Source organism: Petromyzon marinus, chromosome 8, assembly GCF_048934315.1.
Source record: "Petromyzon marinus isolate PM22_M1 ecotype Great Lakes invasive population chromosome 8, UKy_Petmar_22M1.pri1.0, whole genome shotgun sequence".
In the NCBI taxonomy this organism is placed as follows: Eukaryota; Metazoa; Chordata; class Hyperoartia; order Petromyzontiformes; family Petromyzontidae; genus Petromyzon; species Petromyzon marinus.
The window spans coordinates 20586890-20608254 of record NC_133674.1 but is presented as its reverse complement, the minus strand read 5'-3'; the positions used below and the strand labels follow the sequence as shown (position 1 = coordinate 20608254).

Below are 21365 nucleotides of genomic sequence, written 5' to 3'. Positions count from 1 at the left end.
GGCTACGCGGGCAGAGTGCACAGAGGGTGGGGGCCGGGGGGGGGGGCTAAGTGTGGGGGAGGGGAGGTGGTCGTGCCTGGCTCTTTGTTGGAGCCAAATGTGTGAGCAACTTGAGTGCGGGCAGTGCCAACCATCCCAGCACGTGCCTTGTCTCAGTACAACGATGCCACCCTCTGTCTCCGCGAGCCTCCTTGTGCCAATTTGTTCCGAGCAGCCTCGCCTCTACCTCCCCCTTTCTCCCTGTACCACGCCATGACATCCCTTCACGTCATCACCACCACCGCCATCGTGAGACGAGGCCTTGTCCACTGCCAGTTGAAAACCTCCCTCATCCCGTCACGGTCCTGCGATGGCGCAATCCATCTCGCTCCTCCAGCACACGAAGCGGTTTCATCGCTCCATCTCGTGACTCTCCCCTGCCACCGCGTGCCACACCATGCCATATGCCACCACATGATATCTGTTTACGCAAGGGCACCCGTTGTTAACTTCGCACTGTGGGGCCAAGGTCTCTCCCATCGCTCCTTCGACCGGAGTTGCTTGTGTCAAGTCGTAGCCTCTGGAGACTGATGTTTTGCTGCTACCTCTCTCCTCTCTCTGCGTCTTTTCGCTTCTCTTGGTCTCCGCTCCGGAGTGAGTTGCGTCTCTCATCGGTTCTTGTCGAATGCCACTCTGCACTGTCCACCTCCACTCCTCTACCGTGACGTGCCACGAACCACTCTTGTAGTCTCACTCTGTCTGTCTCCACGTGTCACCCTGGACCTCGCCGTGCCACACGCAATGTGAAACTGTCGCGCGCGCGTGACGCATCAGCCGTGACTTGTGACTGTTGAGAGTCATCGTCACGCGTGCTGCTGCTGCTGCTGCTGCGTGATTCTGCGTCACGGGACGCACAACGGGCGACTCAGGCCGTGTCCAGATCCCTGCCTCTCACTTCCTTAAATGCACGCCCTCTCCCTCCTCAGCCAGCGCCCCCTCACCTCTCTCACCTCTCCCCTCACCCCTCTCTTTTTTACGATCAGAGGAAACAAGAAGGTGCTCGGTGTAGAGTCGGCACTTTGCTTCGTTCATCATTTCGTTTTTTTTAATGCTTTGCTTTATGTACCCCCCCCCCCCCTTTTTAAATGAAAAATATTTCTCGCACTGCTCTCCTTACCCCTTCCCCCTCTCTCTAACCCCCTCTCTGCCCCCCCTCTCTCTAACCCCCTCTCTGCCCCCCCTCTCTCTACCCCCTCTCTTCCTACTCCATGTCGCTCTCTCTCGCTCTCTTTTCTTTTTATAACTACGACAAGTGCTGCATCTGCATGCAGCCCTTCCCACAGTCAAACGGCCTCCGACAGGTAGCTTAGATCTGCATGCACAGGGCTCTCCGTCATCTGCCACCGAGCACACCGCCTCCTCCAGCGCCCACTGCTCCTTGAAGGCCGGCACGGCGTGGGTCAGCCGCGCGTGGCGGAACTCCATCCCACACCCTGGCTCCGACCAGAGCGCGGAAGATGCCCAGGCTGCTGGCTGGACGTTGCCTCTCCAGGGCCACCTTCCTCGAGCTTGGCGTAGCCGACGAGCACGTTTACCAGCCCCTGAAGATGTTGGGGTCCGTCGCCCCTCTCCCCTCTCCCCTCACCTCTCCCCTCTCCCCTCACCTCTCCACTCTCCCTTCTCCCCTCACGTCTCCCCTCACCTCTCCCCTCACTTCTCTCCTAACTCTGCCAGATATTTCTCTCCCTACTCTCCCCTCCTCACCCTCTTCTCCCTTGCCCGTGAGGGCGTTGCTCTCCATTCCCTCTCCCTCTCTGATTGCTCTCTTGCCGTGCACCAACTCCTCTCTGTTTTAGCTCTCTTTTTTACCATCAGAGGAAACAAGAAGATACTCGGTGTAGTCGGCACTTTGCTTCGTTCATCATTTAGTTTTGTTTTTGTTTTTTTTTCAATGCTGTCCTTTATGTGCCCCCCCCCCTTTTTAAATGAAAGATTTCACAAAATATCTCACGCTCTGCTCTCCTCCTTCTTACCTCTCTGTCTCTACCCCCTCTCTATCTCTCTCTACCCCCTCTCTCTCTCTACCGCCTCTCTCTGTCTACCCCCTCTCTCTCTACCCCCTCTCTCTACCCCCTCTCTCTCTCTCTCTACCCCCTCTCTCTCTACCCTCTCTCTACCCCCTCTCTCTACCCCCTCTCTCTCTCTACCCCCTCTCTCTATACCCCTCTCTCTCTCTACCCCCTCTCTCTCTCTCTACCCCCTCTCTCTCTCTCTACCCCCTCTCTCTCTACCCCCTCTCTCTCTACCCCCTCTCTCTCTCTACCCCCTCTCTCTCTCTACCCCCTCTCTCTATACCCCCTCTCTCTACCCCCTCTATCTACCCCCTCTATATCTCTCTACCCCCTGTCTCTACCCCCTCTCTATCTCTCTACCCCCTCTCTCTCTGCTCCTCTCATCCTACTGCTCTCCATTCCCTCTGCCAGTGGCTTTCTCTCTCCCTCTCTCCCCTTCCACCCCTCCCCCCCGCGCGGACCGCCGTGCCGTGTAATTAGCGTGGCGGACCGCGATTAACGAGGGGAATCGTCTCGGCCTGCCATTTACTCTCTCCCTCCCTCTCTCCGTCCCTCGCTCCCATTCGGCTCGCACCCCCCCTCTCTCACACTCTCTCTCGTATGCACGCAGTCTCACAAACATGCACTCCCCCCCTCTCGCACTCCCCCCCCCCCTCTCGCACTCCCCCCCCCTTCTCGCACCCCCCCCTCTCGCACTCCCCCCCCCTCTCGCACTCCCCCCCCCTCGCACTCCCCCCCCTCTCGCACAGCGCACGGACATCTTTCTTCTTCACATCACAAACACACGCACCCTCTCTCTCTCCTTCTCACAAATACTTCTTCTCACATACTACAAGGAACAAGATCCCCCGTATAACCTTAAAGACTGTTGGGGCAGGTGCTGTTCGTCAGCACGGCACACGAGGAATTGGATGGTCAGCACCACGCCTGACCGCCTTGGTCTCCCCATACCTTGGGCGATGTTTACACACCACTCCAGGATATTATTTGAGGTTGGGTCAACCTAGGGGAGGCCCAGGACCGGTTCAGATAATCGTCACTGGGGTTCGTAGCGCACTGCGCTAAGCAACTAACACTACCGCTCCCCACTCTCACACACACACACACACCCTCTCTCACACACACACACGTACTCACACACGCACTCACACACGCATACACACATGCACCCGTGTGCGCTGTCTCACACACACACGTAAGCCCGGGGGGGGGCGAGGGGGGTGGCCGTGTTAATCTCTCGGGGCGCAGCTTCGCTCGGCGCCGCTCTCCGCTCATTAAATCCCTCGCTAATTCGCTTAACCCTTCTCTGCCTCTCTCCTCCCGCTCCGCGTCTCTCCCCCGCGCGCTCTCCCCGCTTTCATCTCTTCCCGCGTCCGCCTCTCCTGTTGTCTCTGCAATTACCCGCATTATCTCTCACCTCTCTCCCTCCTTAATTGAAGCTCTTCTCCTCTCTCGCTCCACGTGTCTCTCTCGCTCTGGTTACCCCCCCCCCCCTCTCTCCACGTGTCTTCAACTCTCTGTGGGATTCTCTCTCCCCGTGTCTCTGTGGTTCTCTCTCGCCCCGTGTCTCTAATGCTTTTTTCTCTGTCTCTCCAATGTCTCTCTCTTCCCACGTCTCTCTCTCTGCCTGATTCTCCCTCTCTACCCCCAGCTATCTCTCTGTGCCCCCCCCCTCCCCCGGTTTTCTCTCTCCCCCCGCATGTCTCTCTCTAATGATGGAGCACCTCCCGCTTCTAAGCGTGGCCTGGCAAACACAGTGCCACCGCCTCTCATGGGGCATTTCCGAGCCAAGGGCATTCTTGTGCCAAGGCATTAGCGAGGGCATTTGCCTTGCCAAGGTCATTATCACACTGAGGGCATTTACCCGGAGCATTGCTGAGCCACGGGCATTATTGGGGGCATTACCGCTTGCCAAGGGGGCATTACTCAGACAGGGCATTTGCTGAGGGAAAATTCTAAGCCCAAGGCATTATCTATCCGATTGCATTGTTGAGCCGAGGATATTACCAAGCTAAAGGGCATTACTGAGAAGTGGGCATTTTAAAAGTGGTCTCATGCATGCTGTGATATTTTAGAATTATACTTGTGTGTGTCTGCGAGTGTGGACACGTGTGTGTGTGTGTCCTTGTATGTGGAGCGCAGGAGTTGTAGTGGTTAGCGCTACGCTGCACTGCGAACCCGGCTACCCGAGTTCAATTCCCGCTCACGGCCAACACCAGTGACGATTATCTCAACCGATCCTGGGCCTCCCCTAGGTCGACTCAACCTTAAATGAATACCTGGTGCGGTGGATAAAAACATCGCCACTGGGGAGACAAAGGTGGCCTGGCGTGGTGCTGGCCCCCAACCCCCTCGTGTACTGTGCCGGCCGTCACACTTGCTCGCTAACAGCACTTGCCCCAACGGTCTGTTAAGGCTACACGGGGGATCTTTGTCTTTGTTGTGCATTTGTATGAAGGAGCAGTGGCGTAGTGGTTATGCACGTGTCCACGTGTGTGCTGCTATGTGTACATTTACATGCACGTGTACACACACGTGTATCTGTGCCTCTGCACGAGTCTACGCACGTGCGTTTATGTGTGCGCCTTCTTATTTTCATGCAAATACACGCGAGCACGCGTGTGTGTGTACGCACGCGAGCACGTGTGTGTGTGGACGCACGCACGCGAGCACGTGTGTGTGTGTACGCACACGAGCACGTGTGTGTGTGTACGCACACACGCACACGAACACGTGTGTGTGTGTATGTACGCACACGAGCACGTGTGTGTGTATGTACGCACACGAGCACGTGTGTGTGTGTACGCACGCACACACGCACACGAACACGTGTGTGTGTGTGTGTATGTACGCACACGAGCACGTGTGTGTGTGTACGCACGCACGCACACACGCACACGAACACGTGTGTGTGTGTATGTACGCACACGAGCACGTGTATGTGTGTATGCACGCCCGCGTGTTGCCCGCCTTTCGGCGCGGCTCGTTATCGGGGGTGGCGCCGGGCGGGGGGGGGGCTCTCCTGGCGCGGCTCCAGTGCACGATCAATCTTAATTCCATTTGGAGGCCGTTACGAGCTACGCGATTAAATTAAAAACAAAGCGGCAAAATATGAGCGGCGCTCTCCACATGGGGGGCAGGAAGGGTTTTTTGGGGGGGCCAGGAGGGGAGGGATTTTTGGGGGGACAACCCCGTGTGATGTGGGGGACCCTTCCCCCCCCCTCCCCCCCTAAAGCTCTTCCCGGAGCCTCTTAACTTGGGAGTCGACATTTGTGAGTCCACAGTACTCGTATTTTTGTTGTTTTAGCGGGGAGGTGTTGGCGGTGGGGATTGTTGGGATTGAACCAAACAGGGTGCAGTAAATCCGGATTCGTGTGAATCTGTGAATCATTCAGGGGGGGGGGGTCTTCTAACGCGTTGCTCCCCCTGGGTATTGTTCTCGCTATGGGCCGGGTGGTATCGGAGGTCACAGAACCCCCCACCACCGCTACCGCCTACCAAGGGGGGGGGTTGGCAGGTGCTGGAGCCGTGTGGTGCTGCGAGGTGTGGGGCAGGACACGGTACGTGCGGAGTGTTCACCGCCCTCCGTGCGCGTGCGGAGTGTTCACGTCATGGGGTTTCTGCACACCACCACTGCGCGATCTCCGGTTCCAGCAGCAGCATCCGGACACGAAGCCAAACGCCCGATTGTGGTATCGCCCCAAATATTCCCGATGATTGCCACGCAAACAACGTTTGGTTGCGATGACACAGCAGCAGCATCTCCCCCCACTACCTCCTGAGAACTCTACACGTAACCCCCTACCAAGACAAAGAGCCCCCGTATAGCCTTAACAGACTTTTAGGGCAAGTGCTATTCGCGAGAACCTACGATGATGACCAGCACCACGCCAGGCAGCCTTTGTCTCTTTAGTGGCGATTATTACACACTGCACCGGGTACTCGTTTGAGGCCGAGTCAGCCTAGGGGAGGCCCAGGACGGGCTCGGTTCATCTTAGACGAGGTTCAGATAATCGTCCCTGGGAATGGAACTCGGGTCGCCGAGTTTGTAGCTCAGCGGGCTAACCACTGCACCACCGCTCCCCTGCCTCCGCCACGACCTGATCCAGCCTGACCATCTCCCTCTGTCTACCTAGACCCAGCCCGTAACACTCCCCGATCTCTACCCCTCCCGTACCGTGGCACCTCCACACATACCCCGCCCTACCTCGCCCGACCTCTACACCTACCTCGCCCAGCCCAAGCCTTGCCTGGTGAGGTGTAGGTGACCGTGGCTGTTGCTCGTCACGGCGTGACGAGCGGTACCTGACAAAGCAGCCCCCCCTCAAACCCTCCCCGCACTCCGCCTCACCCCTCCCCGCGGTAAAACAAACTCCGTGAGTGCGCGCGGTTGGTAAGCGAATGACCGAATGACCGAATGACGAAGGGATGCGCGAGCGATCTCAGCGAGTGGGCGGGGGGGGGGGGTCGTTGCGCCGGTGCCGGCGAGGGAATCATTTTCACTGCAATCTTCCTCCACCCCCTCTCCCTCGTCCATCTGTGCTTCTCTCCCTCCCCAACCTCGCTTCGTGTTTTTCTTTCTGCTCGCCCCCCCCCCCCGACGCCCGTCCCATAGCCCCGCCCCTCCCCCACAGCCCCGCCACCTCCCCCAGGCCGGGCGCTGAAATGCGCGGCGCAATTTCTCTGCTCGTTCCGTTCGCTCCTCGCCCCGCTCCGATTTCCATCCCCCGCATCTCCCACCCCCCCTCATCCCCCGGCTCCCCCTCCTCCCTCCCCCTCCTCCCTCCAGGCCTCCCGCGCGAACTGCCCCCCCCCCCCGCCCCACGAAGTGCCCCCCCCGCCCCATACCTCACATCCGAGCGCCGACCTCCTAAACGCATCCTTTACGATGCGTTTAGACCACGCTCACAAAATACTGCAATAAAATATCGGACTCCCAACCTTCCACACGCACACAACAATGTATATAGAACGGCTCGCAAGCATATTTAATACTACACGAAATAAATACTACACTTGAAAAATACCACACGAACAAAATACCACAACAGTACACTCACACAAGACGCTGTACTCACAAAACACTCATCACGACACTAACTACACAACCATAGAACAGCGTCATGCACACACACACGCCAGAGCTCACTCACAGCAGAGCTTACACGAGTGTTGATGTTTTTGACACCGTAGCAGGTACGCATTTTTCAGGCTGAGTTGACCTAGACGGCCAGCAGAACCCCTGAACACATATAGAGGACAAAGATCACCCATATAGTCTTAACAGACTTTTAAGGCAAGTGCTGTTAGCGACTAGCACCTATGAAGGCCGGCATGGCCGGGACCACGTCTTTCCGTCTTTGTCTCCCCACTGGCAATGTTTACACGCCGCACCACGTACTAATTTAGAGGCTGAGTTTACCTAGGGGAGACCCATGACTGATTCAGATAAAAGTCATTGTTGTTGGCGGTGAGCGGGAATCAAACTCGGGTCGCCGGGTTCGTAGTGCAATACTATCGCTTCCCACCAGAACACACACACAGGCAGACGCACAGGCAGACACACACGTTGTAACTCTCAGTCCCACATCCACACACGTGCAGGTTTATGGAACACGGCAGACTCGACCACACGTGAATTCACGCGCGTCAACACACGCACGTGCACACAAAGATGCAGACGAAGATCACCCTTGTAGCCTTGTATACTTTTTGGGACAAGTCCTCTTAGCGAGTACCTATTAAGGCCGGCATTGCACTCGAGGGGTGAGTGGCGAGCATCACACCCGACCGCCTTTGTATCTCCAATGCTGTCGTTTACGCATCGCACCGGGCACTCCATTTAAGGCTGAGTTGACCTAATGGAGGCCCATGACAGTTAAAATATTCACTGTCGTCATTATTGGTTGTGAGTAGGAATCTAACTCGGGCGCCGCGTAGCGGGCGGACCACACAGGCAGCCGCACATTCACACAGTCACACGCACAGACACACACACAGGCAACCATACAAAACACGCACATTGACACACATTCACACACACAGACACACACAGGCAACCATACAAAACACGCACATTGACACACACATTCACACACAGGCAACCGTACATTCACACACGCACACAGACGCACACAGGCAACCATGCAAAAATACGCACGCACACATAAACACACATCCACACACACACAGAGACACACACATCCACACACACACAGAGACGCACACATCCACCCACACATCCACAGACACACACACAGACACACACACAGAGACACACACGGGCGCACGCACCGTGCGCCCGTGAGCGCAGGCAATTTCCGCTGCAATTTTTCGTGCTCTGCCCCCCCGCCCCCTCCCATGCCTCCCCCCCACCCCAACAATTCACCCTCCCCTCCCCCCCGATTCCACTCCCTCCCTCCCCCGACCGCGCCGCTCATAATTGATCGCCGCAGCTCTCCTCCCCCTCTCGTCACGGCTCCCGTCTCCCTCCTCCTCCCCCGCCTTCATCTCTACAACTCCACATCCATCCTCCTTCTCCATTGCTCAGCAGCAGCAGTCGCCATGAGCTATCTACTGCTGGATAAGAGCCTCACCCAGGCCACCGCCATTCCTTCGTTTCTCGGCGCGGTTTTTCCACGGTCGCCGCTTATCAATCCATAGCGGCGGGCACGTGACTCCAGGCCGCGGCCACAGCGAGATGAGTTAATGATGTGGTGTGCCGGGTTCGGACAGAACCCTGGCTGACAATTGTCGGAGTTCGTCGCTCCGTCTCCCCAGTGGTCGTCCGCTCGGGCTCGTTCCCTCCCTGGACTCTTTTATTCGTGATGTTTTTAACCTTCGAGATTTCTTTAAAAAAATGCGTTTGTTCCGATTAATATTTGAAAGGAATATTTGCGTGAATGTTTTTGTTTGGTTGTGCTTTCGATGTTCTCGTTAATTTGTTGTTGTTGTTTCGTGTGGAGCCTATGGGGGGTCACACGGGGGAGGCGGAGTGAGGCTCCCACACTCCCCGCGTCACGCTCAATCACCGGTTGCAGTCTCCTCGACTCTCCCTTCCATGTCAGTGTCTCTCCCTAATCTCCTTGGATCTCCCTCCTCCCAACAGGCCCCTATATCTCCCTATATCTTCCTCCATCTTCCTCCATCTCCCTCCTTCCTGCAGCTCCTCACATCGCCCTCCCACCCGTCTCGTCTTGTCTGCATATTTCCCCGTCTCTATCCAGCTACCTTCATCTCCCTTCATATCCCACCAGTCCCCCTTCCCATCTCATCATGTTTCACCTTCCCTCGCCTTCCTCCAGGACCCTGCGTCTCGTTTCTTCTTCAGCTCTCTCTCGTCCATGTTTCCCTCTCGGTCCAGCTCCTTGGCACTCCCCTCCATCTGTTCCCTCCATCTCTGCCTCTCTTTTCATCTGTTGTAGCCTCCCCGCCCCGGAGTAATCGCCCTCCGTCTCTATCCAAGTTTACATCCCCCACACCCTCCCTCGGCTCCATTGCTCCCCACTTCTCCCACCCTTTTACACTTGCTATGCTCCCAATCACCTCGCATTCTCTCTTCTTCAACTCCGCTGCACTCTCCTCTCTCTCCCACGCTCTCCCGTCTCATATCCCCTCCTCGGTGCACTCTCCCGCTCTCTCTCCCCGTTCTCCTCTCTCATCGTCCCCATGCAGTCCTCTGATCTCTCTCCCATTGTATCCCACTTTCTCCCACTCTCCCATTCTCTTGCTGTCGCTCACCTCTCCCACACTCTCTCTCTTACCCTCTCCCTCCGCTGCTGCCTCCCCCTCCTAATTGATTAGCTGTCAAGTAAATTAACCCCCTGCTCCCAAGCCACACCGCGCCCATTCATCAGCGGCCAGGTCACCCCGCCCCTCACCCCCCCCCCCCCCCCCGCGTCGCCAGCGGAAGTCGTGCGAGTGTGACGAGTCGCCCCCCGGAGCTGATTCATCTCCCGGATAGAGCGGATTGCTGCTCCACCGCAAAGAGAGGAGAATGTCGTACGGTCAACGCTCCCTTCAAGCCGGACTACTGGGCACGGCGGTGGGGGGGGAGAGACCACAACATATTAAGTGGAGGGTGTTGGGAGGAGGTTGACTGTCTGTGGTGCTCCCGAGCCGCTGTTGTTGGGTTGTACCAAGTGTTGTTCATCACGATGTCCGACGTTTCATAACCACGTGCGGTCGGAGCAACTGCTGGAACTGTAGAAGCTCCTTGCACGCCTGCCCGCAGTGTGTGAGTAGGTACTACCATACTTTCCCCAAGGCGTCTTGGCCACCGTGGAAGAGTAGGCCAAAGGCCGGCTTCTCAGACGGGCCGGCTCTCTAGTGGGGAGGTCCTTGTGCTAGCAGTGACTTCAGCGCGGCAGTTGCGGAGCTGCCCCTTGACCTCTCGCATTCACCGTGGGTCACGTTGAAACTTGACCCACGGAGAGTGGTAAAACCCGCCCCCGGAGTTTTGCGTGATTTAAACAAAGGCTGCCGGTTTAACGTAAGACTGGGGCTGGAGAGCGTGGAGCGGTGGGGCAGCGGTTAGCGCATCGCCGTTCTCGCTAGCAGCGCGACACATGCCCCGGCAGCCTGTGTAGGCTGGACAGGGCATCTTTGCCTGTGGTGTGTGTCTGTATGACTTAAACCCGCGTTGTGTTTGTCTTCCCTGTTGGTTCAGGCGCCTGTGCTGGGAGCAGCCGAAGCCATCCCTGCTGACGGTGAGTGACGCAGTATGGACCAGCTACGCGGAGACACGGGGAGACACGGGGAGACACGGGGAGACACGGGGAGACACGGGGAGACACGGGGAGACACGGGGAGACACGGGGAGACACGGGGAGACACGGGGAGACACGGGGAGACAGGCGGAGACACGCGGAGATACGGGCAGATACGGGGAGATACGGGGAGACACGGGGAGGCTGGTGGGCTGGGTACCTCCAGGTGTCTATGGGTATCCACGGGTGGACCCGCATGTACCCCCGTATCGGGTCTTCGGACTTCCACCCAATGCAGGGCTGTAGACGTGGGTGGCTGTGGCTAAAAGGGCCTAGCCCCCACCTCTCAGAGCTCTTCATCTGTTGAGTTATTCAGGAATGGTGGCAAATGTGTCCGAGAAGCACGTCCACGGAGCGGACGGAGCAACGAAACCAGTTGCGACACACCGGCGCGAGTGGATTGGTTGTCGTCACAACATCGTTGGAGGTGGTGGCGGCGGCTGCTTGGGGGAAGTCTTCATCCAGCAGTGGATTGAGAATGGCCGCTGACGAAGATGATGCTTCTAACGGCACGGTTTCTCTACGGTGGTTGTTGTTCCCGCGCTCGTCTGGTAGAGCCGGGCGACGGCCGCTTCATCATCGTCATCATCAGGGAGGGAGGGAGGGGATGTGCGGTGACGCGGTCCGTCGCTGGCCACGTCCGCACACGGCACATTGTTGTGGTCACGATGGACCCAGGTGTGGAGGGCGGTTAGCCCCACGGGGGGGGGCCCCTGGGGCAAACCGCGGGCCCTGCTCACGGCCGCTCGAGTCCGGCAAAACAACCGGCGGGGCCGGCGACGAGCGGGGCGGCTCCCGGTGTCGTGGGCCCAGGTCGCCTCGGTGCCGCCCACGAATCCCAAGTGTGGCGCGTGGTACCGGCACGCCGCACCTCGGAGGGCGGGGTGGACTCGCGCCATCGGTTGAACCCGCCGCGGTTTACTTCGGCGAGGACGATCGTAGGCGTTGATGCGGCCGTGCCGTACAGAGCCCTCCCTGAAGGAGCTGCCGGCATGCGGAGCGAAACGTCGGACGTCGTCGCCGGTCCGACCCGACAAAACACATCGGAGAGCCGGACGCCGATCAGTGTCCAAACACAAAGGGGTACAGTGGCGCCGACGTCATCGTCCGTGATGACCTCTTGACCTTGGAACTTGACTGCTTCCCCAGTCACCCAAAGGATCTACTTCTGAATGGGGGGGAACACGCGGGATGTGGAGGGGGGGGGGACAGCAGCACCTTGTTCTGCACAGGGACAGCTGCCACCAGGGGGGGTAGTGGAAGGTCCCCTTGGCTAAAAATGAAATTGTTTTGGGGGGTGCAATTTAAATGATGCAAGTCGTTGTTTTTGCTGTTTATTAGAGGGGGGTGTTGTGTGAACAAACCCCCCTGCCCCCTCCTTCCCAGACCACTCATTACAATCACTTCGTCTCTCCCCCTTTGTCATTGCAGTGGACCAGTGGCATTACCTGCAGCAGTCCAACCACTGCTGATGACGTCACCTCCTGTCACGTGACACCGGTCGATGGTGGCGGAAGCTTGGGGCCGTTTGGGGTGGGGGGCTGCTGCCATGACGGCGTCATCCCGGGCGCTGGCGCGACATTAGCGACGCGTACCTCCGTCATGATTGAATTCACGTAGCAATCCTTACGTATTGTAGTAACTTAACTCTGGTGGTACTTAGCTGAGATAGACTACGCACCACACTCTGCTCACTCTGCGCCCCCCCCCACCACTGTCGTTCCATCGGTGGGGGGCTGAACAGAGGTGGACGGGGAGGGGTGGTTGGGTTGGGAGGGGGGCGGTTGGGGACCGTGGGGGATAGGATGGAGGCATTTACAGGGCTGCCGTAGCATGGCTTGTGAGAGGGGGGAGATGGTCATGGTGGGGGAGACGGTCATGGTGGGGGAGACGGTCATGGTGGGGGAGACGAATCCCAGGGGGTGCCCCCAGCACTCCCGGGGTCATTGGCTTCATGGGGCAGCACACACCCCTACACACCCACCCCTACACACACACCCCTACACACACACCCCTACACACCCACCCCACCCCTACACACCCACCCCACCCCTACACACCCACCCCTACACACCCACCCCACCCCTACACACCCACCCCTACACACACCCCTACACACACACCCCTACACACCCACCCCTACACACCCACCCCACCCCTACACACCCACCCCTACACACCCACCCCACCCCTACACACCCACCCCACCACACCCACCCCACCCCTACACACCCACCCCTACACACCCACCCCACCCCTACACACCCACCCCACCCCTACACACCCACCCCACCCCTACACACCCACCCCACCCCTACACACCCACCCCACCCCACCCCTACACACCCACCCCACCCCTACACACCCACCCCACCCCTACACACCCACCCCACCCCTACACACCCACCCCACCCCTACACACCCACCCCACCCCTACACACCCACCCCACACCCACCCCACCCCTACACACCCACCCCTACACACCCCTACGCAGACACACCCCTACGCAGACACACCCCTACGCAGACACACCCCTACGCAGACACACCCCTACGCAGACACACCCCTACGCAGACACACCCCTACGCAGACACACCCCTACGCAGACACACCCCTACGCAGACACACCCCTACGCAGACACACCCCTACGCAGACACACCCCTACGCAGACACACCCCTACGCAGACACACCCCTACGCAGACACACCCCTACGCAGACACACCTACGCACACACCTACGCACCCACCCCTACACACCCACCCCTACACACCCACCCCTACACACACACACCCCTACACACAGACACACCCCTACACACACACACACCCCTACACACACACACCCCTACACACACACACACCCCTACACACACACACCCCTACACACACCCACCCCTACACACACCCACCCCTACACACACCCACCCCTACACACACCCACCCCTACACACACCCACCCCTACACACACCCACCCCTACACACACACACACCCCTACACACACACACACCCCTACACACACACACACCCCTACACACACACACACCCCTACACACACACACCCCCTACACACACACACCCCTACACACACACACCCCTACACACACACACCCCTATACACACACACACCCACCTACACACACACACCCACCTACACACCTACACACACCTACACACGCACCCATACACACACACCTACACACCCACCCCTACACACCCACCCCTACACACCCACCCCTACACACCCACCCCTACACACAAAAACAAAGATCCCCCATATAGCCTTAACAGACTGTAGGGGCAAGTGCTGTTAGCGAGCACCTATGAAGGCCGGAACGGTATACGAGGGGGTGGGTGGCCAGGACCACGCCCGACCGCCTTTGTCTCCCTAGTGGCAATATTTACACACTGCACCAGGTACTCATTTGAGGCTGAGTCGACCTAGGGGAGGCCCGGGACCGGTTCATATAATCGTCACTGGTGTTGGCCGTCAGCGGGAAACGAACCCGGGTCACCAGGTTCATAGCGCAGCGCGCTAACCGCTACACTATCGCTCCCCACTCACACACACACACATCCCTACACACCCCTACACACACCCCTACACATACCCCTACACACACCCCTACACACCCAACCCTACACACACACACCCCTACACACCCAACCCTACACATACACCCCTACACACCCACCCCTATACAAAGATAAAGATCCCCCATATAGCCTTAACAGACTGTAGGGGCAAGTGCTGTTAGCGAGCACCTATGAAGGCCGGAACGGTACACGAGGGGGTGGGTGGCCAGCACCACGCCCGACCGCCTTTGTCTCCCTAGTGGCAATGTTTTTATCCACCGCACCAGGTACTCATTTGAGGCTGAGTCGACCCACCCCTACACACCCACCCCTACACACACACACCCCTACACACACACACACCCCTACACACACACACCCCTACACACACACCTACACACCCACTTCTACACACCCCTACACACACACACCTCTACACACACACACCTCTACACACCCCTACACACACACACCTAAACACCCCTACACACCTCTACACACCCCTACACACACCCCTCCACACCCCTAGACACACACTCACACATCTACACACCTCTCCACTCTCAAAAGACCAGACTAGGAGTCTCATTTGCAAGAGTGACTTGTGGTCACCAAAATTACAAATGCAGAGGAAATACAAAATAAAGTACAGCAATGGAAGAAATAGCAATCAGATTAACAGCAACCACTGCACGAGCAGTCCCACACCACCTTGCAGATATCGTGGTAGAGTCCACACCGGTGTGTGAGTCTCTGAGATTCACACACTGGTATGAGTCTCAGAGACTCACACCAGTGTGTGAGTCTCTCTGACTCACACCAGTGTACGAGTCTCTCTGACTCACACTAGTATGTGAATCTCTGAGACACACACACTTGTATGAGTCTCTCTGACTCACACCAGTGTATGAGTCTCTCCGACTCACACCAGTGTGTGAGTCTCAGACACTCACACCAGTGTGTGAGTCTCTGAGACACACACACTGGTGTGAGTCTCTCTGACTCACACCAGTGTGAGGCTCTCTCAGACTCCAGTCCTTGGGCCTCCACACCCTGCCATGCTCCCCTTTTAGTGGTGACCAATGCTTTTATATTCGTATGCAAATCCAGCCCCTGCACACACTGCACCCACCGGGTGCTTGGTCATCGCGGAGAGATGCACCCTGGTGGCGGAGCCGGGGGGTGTGCAACGGCACGGCTGCCCACAGTGAAGGTGGTGGCTGGGGCTCAACTTCATTTTGGGGGGCAGGTGCCCCCCAAAAATGCGACTTTTTTGTTTTGTTTTAGCCAAAACATTGTCCCGGTCTCCTCCCCACTCCCACAAATTAATATCTGAATATTTTAAATTGTTAGTTCGTTATTAATTTAATAATTGTTTAATTCTTTGGCCGGTGGATGTGCTACGTTGTCTGTTGTGAGAAGGGGGCAGTGCAGTGACAGCGTGAAGTGTGGCCAAATACCGTCCCTAACCCTCCTCCAACACGACCCTCTTATCCAGCAGTGTACTGACGAAGGTCCGGACATAATATATTAATATATTAATTACCAACCAGCGTTGCTGAGTTAATGGTCTGGAGCGACTTTTCTCCCCTGTATTTTCTCTTCTAACTTTCCACCTCGTCGACTGCACAGACTGTGGATGTGGACTGCACCACTCATCACGGGGGGGTCGGGGGGAGGGGGAGTGTTGGTTGACTTCTGGCTGCTCAGGCACCACGTTTTACAACCACGTGACCCCCCACGCGCGTCATAACGAGCCACGTGTTACAATGATCATAACACACGTATCGTACCGACGCCTAGCACGTGTTATAGCGGCCCGGTATGCTCTAACGCCCATTATAACGCGCGTTAGAGCGTTGTAAATGATTCTCGTGTGGCACAGGGTGCTCTAAAAATAATGTTGGCGGTGGATTTTACCGTCGTGCTCCGCACATAGCGGGGAGGTGAGGGGATGGGTCGGAAGGAACCCCAAAAATTGAAAACCTGGTAAATAAAAGTCAAATCTCACTTCAAAAGCTCGAGAATCTTAGGGCGTGCAAAGTAATGCTGACTACTGGGGCTACCCTGCCCTGAGTTATCCCGCTATTTGGAGGATGCACCGCATTGGCCTTGGCACGTGTTCTCCACAACGTGTCAGAACCACTCCCGGCACGTGTTAAGTTCCCCCTCCCCCCCGTTATATCATTGCACCCCGTAAACTACCCCCTGCGACCGTGGCAGTGTGGTTCGAGAATTGGTGGGTGCGTCTCGTCGACTTCCTGTGGCTCAATAAATGGATGGATACAATTACAACTCCAACTATAGCAGTGTGCATTGTACCGCGTGTTAGTGGCACCACGGACTCGCAGAGACACTCACCTGGAGACCCACACACTTACATCGAGACGTACGCACCTGGAGACCCAAGCACCTATATTAGAGATCCAAATACTCACCTGCAGACCCAAACAGTTACAAAGAGACCCACATAGGCACGTGGAGACCCACATAATCACATACACACCCGGAGACTCGCCTGGAGACTCACAGACTCACACAAAGACCCGGAAACTCACATAGACAACCAGAGACTCACGCACATGTGGACATAGCGTCTGAATTTGACCACATCTGAAGACAGAAGCAAGGGGGGTGTTTGTTATTCAATGCAGAGAGGTGGTCAGTCACAGCCAGAGCAGAAGAGGAAGGTCCCAAGCCTGGACTTCAATCGATCAACCCAAGATTTGCGAATACCCACACTTAACCCCACCACAGGCGACCTATGCATGGATCGACTAAATGTGGTGCAGACATACCGTGGACAAGAGGCGAGGGTAGAAATCAAATGAAAGTCTATTTGCACCGCCGTTGTTTTTATTTATTGCCACGCTGGGAGATCGAATCGAACCGGCGACCTCTGGGGTCGTAAGCCCTGCCTGCTGCAGAACCCTCTTGAGAAGGGCGTTTTGAGAATCGGTACTGAGGCACCCAGGGAAGGAGGAGGAAGGAAGAGGATGTGGGATGATGAGGAGGAGGATATGGGAGGAGGTAAGAGGATGTGGGATGAGGAGAGAGGAGGAGGGAGTAGGGGGGAGGAGAGCGCGATCCCCGAACTTGACGCACACGCTGAACTCCCGGCCACGTTTGTCTCCAATTTAACAATCGCGCCGTGTCTCGCCCGCCGCTGTAAATTTAACTCGAGTTTATTAATTTAATTCTCCCCGCGCGACGACAGCTGAGACTGGAATTTTAAAAGCCCCCCCCCCCGAACCCGACCCCCCCCCCTCTCCACCGCTCCCTTCCCCCACGCGTTTTTTCGCACGGGATGAGCCAGTGATTGAGTGAATTAGTGAGCGAACGAGGGAGTGAGTGGGTGGGTGAATGAATGGGTAAGTGATTGAGTGAATTAATGAGTGAGCGAATGAGAGAGGGAGGTCGTGGACGAATGATTTAGTGAATCCGTGATTGTGTGAATTCATGAGTGAGCGAATGAGGGAGGGAAGGAATGAATGATTAAGTTATTGAGTTAATTGATTGTATATATTCATTTTCTCATCAGCAGAGTCAGACGAGGATTGGTTTTGACATTCGGCGTCTCATCAGCAGGAGTTTGGGCTTTCTGGAAACAATACTGGTGAACTGCCAGATGTTTATAGGCAAGGATTCCTCTCCGCTATATGTATAGATCTCAGTTCAACACAACTAGATAACTCATGGCACAAATTAGTTATGTGGTGGGTATACATCAGGGCAGGAGGGGAAACGGGCGTGAAGAGTCAGGGTAAAGGATTCAAGGAGAGAGAGGAGAGAGACTTTTGACTTTTAAACAACTTTTATTGCCGCCAGCAGCAACAGCACTGAAGGCGATTCCGATACGAAATACACAGTCATCAGCAACACAAATAAACAAACGCTATACATCCACACGCCACACATCCACGCGCTGTGGCGCTAAATGCGCCGCGCACAACATAAGAAAAGTCGCGTGGTGGTTGTGGTGGTCATCGCGCACGCCACGTTGACGAGCGAGCGCTTCAGAAGGTGAACACGTGGGGGGTGCCGTCCACGCTGGTACAGAGAGGGCTTTTCCGGCTCCCCAGCGTTCGAAGAAGACGCGCTGCACATCAACGGCATTAGTGTGTGGTACATGGTGTGCTCCAGCCGGAGCCGCGCCTTGAGCAGGCCCCTGAACACTGGAAGCACCACAGAGCAGCCGTCAGTGTCACCTTCCAGCATCAATTTTCTCGTTCTGTACACCGCCGTCTTCGCCTTAGCACAGGCGAAGTTGGGGAGGTCATGGCGTTTGTTAGCCAGGTAAGGCACCCCATATACGAAGCTGCTGTTGAAGAAGGGCACCCCCAGTTTCCTGAAGATGTCCCCCAAAAAGCGGAACATTGGTTTGAGCCACTGGCAGCGTAAGTACTGGTGGGGCAGATCCTCCCTGGCACCGCAGGAAATGCACCAAGTCTGCTACCCCTGGCGAGATTCGGTTGAGCCACACGGCCGATGGCAACGTGCAGTGTGCCAATCTCCACCGGAGGTCACCGCAGCGTGTGGCTACGGGAGAGTTGTACATTTGTTTCCACTGGGGGGCGGCCACAATGAGGGGAGAGAAATGGTCTCTCCATTTTGTGTCCGGTAGGTTGGCCAGGTTCCGGGAATGCAGCGCCTTGACACAGCCACGTGTAGAGAGCGCTGTGTTCGGGGCACTCTTCTGGGGCACGTTCCTGCAGCCTCGGAGCTTCAGTAGCTTCCTGGAGTCGCTGTGGACAGGGGTCTGCGTGTAGGAGAAGCGCAACTCCGGGAAAAGGGAGGAGGGGGGGGAGGGCCACCACTGTCCCCCGGCGCCTTCAGCTTCAGGCGCAGATCCTGCATGGCGCCGAGAATGTCCCGCAGCAGCTTCTCCCCGGCGAGCCTGGAGCAGAGTCCCGCGGTGCTGGCGATCTCAGCTGCGGTCTTCCACTTGGGTTGGTGGCCCTGCACGAGGTGGAAGACTGTCCGCAGCCCTGCTGATGTGAGGCGTTGAGCCAGGGTCCACTCCCCTCTGATCCCCTGGCAAAGGCCGTTGCAGAACAAGGGCTCGTTCAGGAACTGCGCGAGGTCGTAGGGCGCGCGCATTCTGCTCCACTCGAAGCTCCGCCACGCGTCCCAAAGGCTCTGGTGATAACCTGGCAGCCTGGTGTAGTCGACCAGGCACAGGTCCATCAGGAATAGCTCATTTCCGTACCCCAGGCACCCCCCTGAATTTCTCAGCAGGGCGAGGGCCGGCGACTTCTAGGGTAGCTCCTCCCAGTCGTACAGCAGCCGCCTGCTGTACGACCTGAAGCTCATGACCCTGGCGGCGACGTCCACCAGACCCTGGCCGCCCTCGGCCACCGGCAGGCAGAGAACGCCCGGCCTGAGCCAGTGCTTCCCATGCCAGACGAAGTGGACGAGTGAGCGGTTGATTCTGGTGAGTAGCTAAGCAGGAGGCTGCAGGGCCTTGGTCTCGTGCCACAGCACGGATGCTGCCAGGGTGTTAGCAACGAGCTCTCGGCCCCAAAAGGATATCTGTGGATCGAGGCGTGCCCATGTCAGCAATTTTGCCTCGATTGTGTCGGCCAGCTCGGCCCAGTTGTTCAGAGCGACGTCACGTGGTTTCCCCAGGTAAACCCCCAGGTGCTTGACTCCGTCAGCCTGCCAACTGACTCTTCCTGGGAGGAGCACAGAGCGAACGCCGCCTCGCGACCCCAAATACAGGGGGGGGGGGGGGGGGGCCTCGCACTTGGCCCAGTTGACCCTGGCGGAGGAGGCCCTCTCGTACACTGCAACCGTCTTGCAGTGCGCGGAGACGTCACGCGCATCATTGAGCACGACGCATATGTCGTGTGCGTAATCCGAGACCCTGACGACCGCGTTCTCAGGTCCCGGGACCTTGAGGTCAGACAAATTTTTGTCTCAGGTGGCGTAGCAGTGGCTCAATGGACAGGGTGTACAGCAGCACTGAGATGGGGCATCCCTGTCTTATCCCCCTCGTCACAGGGAAAGGGGCGTCGAGCCGCTGAGGAGAGAGAGGAGAGAGAGAGGAGAGAGAGGAGAGAGAGGAGAGAGAGAGGAGAGAGAGGAGAGAGAGGAGAGAGAGGGAGCAACTCCGCGACTTAGCCCGAGAAGAAGCAACCGAGGCTAAACCGCAGCAGCATCAACAACGAGCCGCAGGGGCAGCCACACTCACTCACTCACACACTCGCACACGAACTCTGTCACCAGGTGAGATGAGATGAGGGTGGGGGAATGTGGAGGGTGGGGGGTGAGGGGAGGCGGTCGTGGGTAGGGCAAGAGGATGATCGTGGTGGTGGTGGCAGCTAATTGCATAAAGATCGATGCAGTGTGGTGGGAGAGTTAAGAGAGAGAGAGGGGGCGAGTGGGAAAGAGTGTGGGAGAGTAACAGAGTGAGATTGAACGATGGAGTGTGACAGAGAGAAAGAGAGATCGAGAGTTGGAAGATATAGAGCAGAAGATGTACATCCGAAGAGAGTGAGAAGATCAAATTTGTCGATGGAGTGGGAGAAAGCGATTGATTGGTGGACGAGGGAACGACAGAGCTAAAGTGTTGGTGGGAATGAGCGTGTGGCAGAGCAATAGTGGGAGACCCGTTAGAGACGACAGAGCGCGAAAGTAGGAGAGAGAGCGAGAGAGATCGTGTGAGAGAGTGTGAGAGAGAGAGGGCACGCGAGGGAGAGCGGTGGAGAGAGGGAGTGCGAGTAAGAGATAGAGAGAGGGAGAGGGGATATTGCTCCAAGCTCGTATCGTGAACTCAACTCACGGACAGTGAGCACCACTCCCTCATGCAAGGGGATCACGGACTCACGCAAATGGGGTCACGGAATCGGAGGAGTCCCATCACCGGTGTGGTCCCAGAGATGACTTTCACCTAATGACCTCCTGACCTTAAGTTTGACTTTGTCTCCACGACCACGTCGAGGAAGCTGCCTTCGCCTTTGGGAAGAC

General features: G+C 57.1%; 1 protein-coding gene across 2 annotated transcripts in view; it reads left to right on the top strand.

The window, feature by feature from the left end:
- LOC116940366 (inorganic pyrophosphatase-like) overlaps nucleotides 1-16691 on the top strand; it is a 60864-nt gene extending 44173 nt beyond the window's left edge. For both annotated transcript variants that reach the window (XM_032950132.2, XM_032950133.2), the window contains exons 10-11: nucleotides 10720-10759; nucleotides 12251-16691. In XM_032950132.2, coding sequence (XP_032806023.1) covers nucleotides 10720-10759; nucleotides 12251-12291 — 81 coding nt within the window. In that variant the 3' untranslated portion in view covers nucleotides 12292-16691. The remainder of the gene's footprint in view (nucleotides 1-10719; nucleotides 10760-12250) is intronic.
- Nucleotides 16692-21365: the final 4674 nt, after the last annotated feature.